Below are 9,438 nucleotides of genomic sequence, written 5' to 3' on the forward strand. Positions count from 1 at the left end.
GACAGATTTGAGAGCATGGGTATAGAACTCGTGCATGAATACAAATGTGCACGTGTGTGAGGGAACGTAACAATTATTAATCAAAATAAAATCAATAATATAATTAGCAACAATATAAGACAAATAAAATAACATAATAAAACTAAATGAAACCATCAAAATTTTATCCTTTTTTTATCATAATTTTATTCTAAAATGAGATATAGAATTAAAATTAAATATAAAAAAAACCATAAAATCAAAGTTTGAATAACACATGCTTAATTTTTAGGTTGACTTTCTAGCATTTCTAGTGGAGTTGCCAAGCTGTTATAATGCTTTTTTCATTTGGAGGGACTTGATCGCTAGACTTGATGAAAATTTTTGGAGTCGTCATCAATTTTTTTTTGTAGGTTGTGATTGGTCACCTAAAAATATCATCTTTTAGTAAAAATCTTAAAATTAATTAAGATTTACAAAGAGATGTTTAGGTCTGTAAAATCAAGGTAGGTCCAGGAGTATAATTACAAGGAAGGTATTACGTCACTCGTTCAAAGAATAGTACCAATTAAATATATGTTATCCTTTAATTTTGACTTTATGGTTTTCTTTATATTTAAATTTAATTTGCTAAATTTTATTTTAAAAAAACATTTTTTGTTGTGAAATTAGTATTATTATTATTATTGTTGTTGTTGTTGTTGTTGTTGTTGTTGTAGTATTCTATAAATTCTTAATGTTTTGGTGGAATTTATAGAAAATCTTTATTTAGAAAACATTTTGAAAAACTCGATTATTCAAAAAATTCTTAAAATTTCATCATAAGATATTTTATTTATTTATTAAAAATAATTTTAGAATTATCTTGACTCTTTGACAAAATTCAAAAATCATTTCTCAAGCTAAATTTAGAATTGTCCCCACTCTTCGACGAAATCCTAAAAGTTTTTAAATTGATTTTAGGATTATCTTAACTTTTTGACAAGATCTTAAAAAATCATTTTTTATTGATGATAATAAAGAAAAATGAGATTTTTCCAATTTTTCTTAAAATTCTTACTTAAGGGATTTAATCAAATGTTTAATTAATTTTTATTGTGCTTGTTGCTTTTTTTTCTTGTTTTCTATTACTATTTACTATTTATTATTTTCATTTTTTTAATTATTTAAATAAATTTTTATTTAGCAAAAATAACGTTTTCTTAGATTATTCTAACTCTTTGGTGAAATATATAAATATTTTTTGTAATAATTAATAGATTTAAAAGAAACATTTTTAATTTTTTATCATTTATTGTTTTTATTATTAAAACAAAATTTTATTTTATTAAAAAATTAATTTTTAGATTATCACAACTAATCTTCAAAATCTAAAAAATTTTGTTTACTTGCATTAATTAAAAAAAGTTGAACTCTTTCAATTTTTTAAAATATTGCATATTTTTAAAAGATTTATTCAAATAAATAATTGTTATTAGTATTTTTGTAGCAAAATAATTTCTTGAATTATTCTAACATCTTGACGAAATTCAAAAAATATTTTTACTCACAAAATTATGGGAAAATAAAACTCTTTTTATTTTTCCTTAATATTATTATTTAACTATTTCCTTTTACTTTAAATTAAAATCTTAGTACTTATTTTTTTATTGTTTTACATTTTTTATTATTATTGATAATTATTTATTTTTAGTAAAAAATATATATAAATATATAAATATTATAAATGATAAGTTGTAAAAAATCTTAAACAAATAACAAAAATAAAAATAAAATCAAAAAATAAAAATAAAATGAAAATGAAAAAAAATACTTACAAATGGTCGGATCTTCTAGAGGTTGACGGCGGATCTTGCGTTGGTTGAGTGTGGATCCAGCGCTTCAAAATGATGTTGTTTTGGCAGCTTTAAAAGGCCTTTTATATTTTTTTTTTTAATTTTTTCTTTTCCCTTCTCTTTCTAGAAAGTAGACCATTTTTCTCTAAAATCAGAACTCCCTCATCGACTGCCACTATTTTTAGATTTCGACCAATTGTTGCTATATACTAGTACTCGAAATGTTCAATCATGGTCGAAAATTTCAAAAAATTTCAAATCTCGAACTAATACCCAATATCTAGTGGCCGAAAAATTCAATGGTCTTCAAAAAATTCAAACTTATTTAGTTTTCAGTGACCAAAAAATTTTTAAAAATTTTTTAAAAGATTCTTAAAATAATCTTTTTGATTTTTTAAAAACTTTTCCTAAATTAGTTTTTTTTTTTAGAAAAAATTTAAAAGGCCTAGATTGAGAATTTTAAAATTTTTTTTGTTTTTGAATTTTTTTTTACTCTACTGTTCGTTCCTCCTCTAAGAGGACTTTGATTTTTATTTTTGTATTTGTGTGTGTTTTTTTTAACCCAGTAACTGCCAAAAATACTCTCTATTTGTGTTTTCTTTTTCTGGCAATGTTCTTCACTCTATAGCTTCTCCCCATTTTTTTTCTCAACCTCAATTACTTGGCTTTTATAAAGCAATTTAGCCTTCAAATCACAGATAATCTGGGATTCAAGAAGACTTTTATGGTTCCTTAATTCATGTTGCAAAATTAGGTCTATAGCAGAGAAAAAAAACTATACTGGTAGCTTGATTTCAATTGTTGGAGTTGAAACTAAAATTTTGACTTTTTTTTTTAAATTTATTATTATTATTGTTATTATTTATTTATTACTTTTTTTTGGAAATATGTGTTTACAATTATCTTTTAAAATATGAAATTTAATAAATTTGAAATTTAAATTTTAAAACCTATAATTTCTTCTCCTTTATACAAAAAAAAAAAAAAGCAAACCATTTTCCGGCCAAAACAATAACCAAACCATTTACTCCATTTTCACTTAGAAGGAAAACTGAATAATTCAAGATAGCATGCCTTGTTGAACTCCTGAAAATGTGAGATGGAAGTTTGGACTGAACAGTCATTCTTTATATGATGAGACGAAATAAGAAATAGAATAATATCAAATGGATGAAAATAAAAGAGGCAAATTGATATATAACTATGTAAAAATAGATGATCACATTGGCAGTATAAATTTTAATTGTTTAAAATTTGCAACAAGCATTTCAAAAAAAAAAAAAAAATGATCCAAGTCATTTACTTGGTACATTCAATAGTAAAAATGGGTCGTCTGGGATTTTAAGATATATATTTAGATTAAGTTTGGTAGATGCTTTCATTTGTTTAAAATTCTTTTTCTATTTGTCTTGAGCTCTTTTTTTTATTTATTTTTTTATCTATTTGTCTTGAGCTCTTTGTTTTATTTTTTTATTTTCTTTTTACTCATTATTATTTTGCAAAAAAAGGAAAGAAAAAAAGAAACTGCCAAACAAAGTTTTAATATCTTAACCTTCTAATTTGCTTTTGTACGTGAATATAAAGTTAAATAATACCCTTTAAAGTATAGTAAAAAATTCAAAAAAATCAAAAAAATTTGATATATAATAACTTCTCATTTTAACATTAAAAAATTTCACTATTAGTAAGAATAAAAACGAACTCTAACAATAAATGACAACTAAGAGTTTTTACAAAAGTAATAACCCAAAAGTGATAGTTGAAATTACTTTTAACTAAAATCATTACAATTATAATTAATGATTTTATTGTGATACTGATCTCATTGATAATCTTATTTCTGTTAATCTGAATTACAATATATTTGACATGTTATTATTCAAAATATTTTAAAAACTTTGATTCAAAAATATTTAAAAACTTAAGCTATAGGAAAGAGTCCAATTTTTATTTTTTAAGTTCTTACAATTATTTTTTTATTAAAAAAAAAAGTTACAATTATTTTTAATATGCATGCAATAATTATTTAATTTTACTGCTTCAAAATGTAAAGTCCTCCACTTATATGATTAAACATTGTTCAAATTACAAAATAACATGAAAAATATATACATTTGTTTGGAAAAAAATTATAGCTTTTAAATGTATTCCAATATATATTTTAAAATTTTGTTCACGAACAATAAAGCAAAATTAGCCAAATAAAAGTTTGAAGAATTTGTAAATTATTCACCAATGCCTTGTTGAAATAGGATCATTGCAAATAAGATTTGCTAATGTCCTATAAAAAAAATTGCAGTCAAATCATCGAGAATAAATTATTATTGTGAAATTTTATGTGATCGTTCAAAAATAGTTTATTTTTAAATAAAACTTATAATGAGAATGAATGAATAAATTATTATTGTGAAATTTTATGTGATCGTTCAAAAATAGTTTATTTTTAAATAATCATAAAATCATATTAAAAAAATGAATGAATGAGAATGATGAATAAATAAAACTTATAATTTAACTCATTAATTGCTTTAAAAGGTAGCATCGACTATTAGAATTTTTTTCATTGGGATGTGGACTATGACAGTTGATCCATTTTATTCTATTTCCATCTTTAAGTGTTGTAAAAAAAAAAAACAAAAAAAAAAAAAAAACCTAGTTAGTGCTCAGCGGCCAAGTTCAGCATAATCTCTTCCAAAGCAGCAAGTTCTCTAGCTCATGTGGGTAATTTGAAAAGACTATGAAGGGTATTTCATTCAGTAAGTTGAACAAATAGGTATTACTGTTGGTTAACTAGAAATCCAAGTTTTACCATAAAACGGCCAATAATGATGTTTCCCTATATTCTCTTCGTACTTCTAACAAATATTGAGTAAACAAAAATATGAAAAGAATTTTCAATTTCTGTTTTTGTTTTGCGTTTTTTTTTTTAACAAAAAGAATTCTCAAAGTTTATAAATATTAAAATTCTACTTTTAAAATTATTGAATGTAATTTTTTAAATTTGATTTTATAAATCAAACGAATTAAATTCATATTTGTTTTTATCTTCACTTTGGTGGTTATACATATTTTTATCTTGAATAAATAAAATAATTATATGAATTAATATAATTTTTAAAATTTATTTTTAATATGAAAAATTCGCAACCTAAAAACATGAAAAATATTATAAATATTAAAATTTAAATCTTAAATTTATTAAATATGATCTCTTTAAAATAATTACATAAATTAATCTCACAATATTTTGCTAAACTCTGGTGATTCTTATCTTTCCCTTTGCTTTAGTAAATAAAATATGTTTTTGTTAAGCACTGTAATCACTTTCTCCCCACCGTTCACACTCTTCTCTCTCTCTCTCTCTCTCTCTATCTATAAAAGCAAATCAATCAAGCCCAAGCTGTTCTGAATTTCCATCCCTTCAAAACACCTTTTTTCTTTCTTTCTTTCTTTATTTGTTTTTTTTTTTTTTTTCAACCATGGCTGACTACCCGTACTCCAATTTCTTCTCAGGTTGGTTCAAGTTCAACCCTTTTCAACATTACCCATCTCCAAACCCTCCTCCCCAACACCACCCTAATTCCTACACCCAAAACTTCTACCGCAACAGCACCAGCTTCATCACAAATGAAACCAGCAATAACCACCCTTTTTTCCACTACCAAACCACCTGCTCATCATCATCACCTCCTTCCCCTCCCGTTAGAGAAGCCTTGCCACTATTGAGCTTGAGTCCAACAAGGTATGAGAAAGAGGACCAGGAACAGGATGATGAAGATCTAGATCAAGACCAAGAGCAATATTCTTGCTCCGCCATGGATGTAGACAAGAGCAAAGGGAAAGAGGAAGGGCGGCTTTTCTTCACTAATGGTATTGCTGCTGATGCAGCAGCAGATGAAGATGAAACTGTTACCGTTGCACTGCATATAGGGTTACCAAACCCTAGTGCTTCAGAGTTGGCTTCGGTTTTATCATCTTCCTCGGAGATCACTGACAAAGATGGGGATGGTGATGATTCTGGATACCCAGTTAACAGACTCAACAAGGGACAGTATTGGATCCCTACCCCTTCTCAGATTCTTATTGGCCCTACACAGTTCTCTTGTCCTGTTTGCTACAAAACCTTCAATAGATACAACAACATGCAAGTAAGTTTTCATTACTTTGAATTATTGCCTCCTTTAGTTCCTTCCTTTCTTCGATCTCTTTCCCTCTCTCTTTTTAGCCTTTTTTTTCCAATATCAAAGAAGATAAGTGGAAAAAACAAATACATCCCAAGTCTTTTCTTCTTATGACTTTGAATCTTAAGCGCCCCCCCCCCCCCTTTTTTTTCCCATGCTTTGATTTTAAAGAAGAAATAAAAGCAGATTTATCAAATAGGCATTTCTTCTTCTTCTTCTTCTTCTTCTTCTTCTTCTTCTTCTTCTTCTTCTTCTTTTCTAACATATTTTTTGAATACGTAAATCTTCGGGTTCTGTTCTTTATTTTTTTGTTGCATGGCTTGTGGGTTTCATGGTTTGAATAAATCGTTCTGATTCATACTAAGTTCGAGATCAGTACCTTCTTTTTGGTGATTGAACAACACAGGCAATGTTCCTTATGACTTTGGTACTTTGAAGTTTGTGCTTTACTCATTGCCAGGCAGCGTACAACTGAAATTTTTGCAGATTTTTCAGGCATAAAAATCCCATCGGTTCTCCATCTTCTAAAACCGAGAAACTCATTCAAACTGAAATTCACTCCTCAACGTAGGGATGGGATCAACAATTGTGGTTGAGCTGAGAAATTTTCTTTTCCTTCATGAAGAAAATTTATTTCCTTTTTAAGAAGACAATAATGACAATTATTTTGGAAACATACCAACAATTGTATTACAAGAAAAATGTTACTCATATAATGTAGAGTTCTATGAGGAAAAAACTCTCACTCTTCCAAATACACCAAAAATTGTATCGAGTATCCTAATTTGTTTTTGTCAGGTACCAATATATACTTGTACTACCAAGGTTTTGGTCTTAGCGTAATTACGGATAACTTTGGTTATTTTAATTTTTGTTGGCTTCTGCTGATTTTTTTCTTTGATTGAATTCCTTCAGATGCATATGTGGGGGCATGGATCTCAGTATAGGAAAGGGCCTGAATCACTTAGGGGAACCCAGCCAACAGGAATGCTAAGGCTGCCTTGCTATTGTTGTACACCAGGGTGCAGGAACAACATTGATCATCCAAGAGCAAAGCCACTCAAAGATTTCAGAACCCTGCAAACACATTACAAGAGGAAGCATGGTATCAAGCCATTCATGTGCAGAAAATGTGGCAAGGCATTTGCTGTGAGAGGAGACTGGAGAACCCATGAGAAGAACTGTGGGAAGCTCTGGTACTGCATTTGTGGCTCCGATTTCAAGCATAAGAGATCTCTTAAAGACCACATAAAGGCTTTTGGGAATGGCCATGCAGTTTATGGCATCGATGGCTTGGAGGAAGATGATGAACCTGCATCTGAAGTGGAACAAGATAATGAGTCAATGCAGTGATAGATAAATGGAAATAAAATTTAAGGCTATGAAGTAATGGTTAATTAACTCTTCTAATTATAAAGCTTGTTTGCCAGGCTTCCAAAGTAAGAACTATATATATATATATATAACAATCAATTTACTTGGAGAAGCCACCTTTTTCCTCCTTTTGGTTTTGTTTTCCTTATTAATGTAGGATCCTTAACCTCCAAGTTAGGCTAAGTTCTTGAATATCCATTTCCCTTTCAACTGATCATTTCGGTAATTTCTTTCTCTTTGCAGTGTGCTTTTCAATCTTCCTCGGCATAGGCATGGTGAATAATCATACTGCTTAAACTATTAGTCACCAAAATGGAAAACGGAAGCTGAAACTAAAGACCCTTGTTGGCAAAGTATATTGATGCATTAAATGCAGATAACTAGCTATGATATATTCATTGAAAAGAAATAATGGAAAATCTATTTTTTATATAATTATGAAATGTTTCGCAAGGAAAAGTGCATGTTATTTTTCCTTATCCCAGTCAATTGTTTAAAGCATATCTAGTTTCGTCTTTAGATTTTTTACTTGAATGATCTTTTGTGAATTATGAGAAGGATTTATTGGTTTTTTTTTTTTAATAATGCCAATATGTCATTCTGTCTATGGAAATTAATTATATTTATTCTGTTTTCTCCCATTTTGAACCATGGAAATCCTAAATTATCCCCCGTATTTATGCACATACATACAAATTAATACAAGTGTGTATATATGTGAGTGAGAGAGGGCTGAATTACAAAAAGGCAGTAGACATGATGAAAAGGAAACTGTCAGTGATGTCATAGCCGTAGCTACTTGGAAAGATTGAGTGATAGACCTTTGACAAAACCTGGAGGGATATATATATTGTTTGTGTTCAATTTTCTATAGTTTAGTTGAGGGAATAAATTAAAGTTAAAAAGAAGAAAAAAAGAGTATACTAAAGCTTTTTGGAAATATAAGAGATGACCACTTGTCGCTAATTCTAACATTTAGGGGTTGAAAACGAAGATATATATATATATATATATGAATAATAGTTGTGGGGTTTTCTTTTGTGAGTTGTAGCTTTAATAATTCAATTTTTCCTTTTAAGATCCTCACGAGTCTTCACCACTCCCACAAGTCTCACAAATGGGTAGTGAAGGGATGTACATATATAAAGCAAGCTGATCATCACTGGATAACAAGACAAGTGAGTATATTTTGTTCCAAATGTAGTTGAGATAGGCTTTTCATCCTGCAAATAAATCAGCTTTTTGTGGAGTGCATTTGATGCCTTTTTGCTTTGGTTAGTGGGGAGTGTGTTTTTTGATGGATGGAACGTATACCATATCAGAGAGCTTCACTATTACTTGGAAAATTCAAAGCAAATGATTAGCTTTTTAGCATAGGGTAATGGTAAAAATATGATATGGGAATGGGAGAGGAGCAATAATAGTAGTACTAGTAGTTATATAAGAGAAGTAGGAGGGATGGAAGTAGGATGGATCTTGTTGGCAGCTTTCTTTAGAGAGAGAAAGGCATGGGCAAAGAGGTGATGAGGGCCAAAAATCTGAAAACATTGTGGAGCCCAAGCTCTGTTAGTTGGGCAAATCTGCAGCACACACTTATGCCGCCTACAGTGCATACATGCCCTCTTCTGATGGATAAACTGTAGCATGAAACGACATATCAATGAGTCTTTGACCATCTCTCTCACAAACAGCTATCAAAATTCAGCCTGTTATAGTGAATGCATGTATGCAATATTGCAATGGTTCCAAGACAACAATGATGATAATGAGGAAGAATACTATGAACCAGGCCAAAAAAAAATCGATAGGGTACAAAATTTAGTAATTTTCTCTTTCTTTCTAGACAGTTTTTTTGTATAATAAACCTCTCCACGAAAGAAACACCACAATTGTCAGTTGATATATATGGCCCTGGCCGGGGCTTACCAATTTCTCTGTATACTGTTCTGCAACACTCTCCGGATCAACCAACAGTATTAAACTAATCACAAATCAGAAACCCAATTGGCATTTATTGACCATTTAATTACTTACCCTTTTGCTGGGGAGACAGACCAGCTCCACCGCAA

At 29.0% G+C, this 9,438-nt stretch overlaps 1 protein-coding gene across 2 annotated transcripts; it reads left to right on the forward strand.

Moving 5' to 3' along the window:
* The first annotated feature begins 5,223 nt into the window (after window positions 1-5,223).
* LOC111296715 (zinc finger protein WIP2) lies at window positions 5,224-7,804 on the forward strand. 2 transcript variants are annotated; one of them, XR_002690997.2, is made up of 3 exons: window positions 5,224-5,962; window positions 6,911-7,434; window positions 7,613-7,804. XR_002690997.2 is itself a non-coding variant. In XM_022891154.2 (2 exons), the coding sequence occupies exons 1-2, from the start codon at window positions 5,294-5,296 to the stop codon at window positions 7,346-7,348; spliced, it is 1,107 nt and encodes a 368-aa protein (XP_022746889.2). In that variant the 5' UTR covers window positions 5,224-5,293; the 3' UTR covers window positions 7,349-7,804. The 2 variants fall into 2 exon arrangements, 1 of the variants encoding a protein (XP_022746889.2); XM_022891154.2 differs by having other exon boundaries at window positions 6,911-7,804.
* The last annotated feature ends 1,634 nt before the right edge of the window (window positions 7,805-9,438 follow it).

Source organism: Durio zibethinus, chromosome 12 (assembly GCF_047325235.1).
Source record: "Durio zibethinus cultivar Kanyao isolate XHJ-2024 chromosome 12, ASM4732523v1, whole genome shotgun sequence".
In the NCBI taxonomy this organism is placed as follows: Eukaryota; Viridiplantae; Streptophyta; class Magnoliopsida; order Malvales; family Malvaceae; genus Durio; species Durio zibethinus.

Bases quoted from the DNA above. Each gene is read 5' to 3' on its own strand.
- LOC111296715 (XM_022891154.2), top strand. From the start codon at position 5,294: ATGGCTGACTACCCGTACTCCAATTTCTTCTCAGGTTGGTTCAAGTTC. The intron at 5,963-6,910 runs GTAAGTTTTCAT...GAATTCCTTCAG, and splicing joins ATAGATACAACAACATGCAA to ATGCATATGTGGGGGCATGG.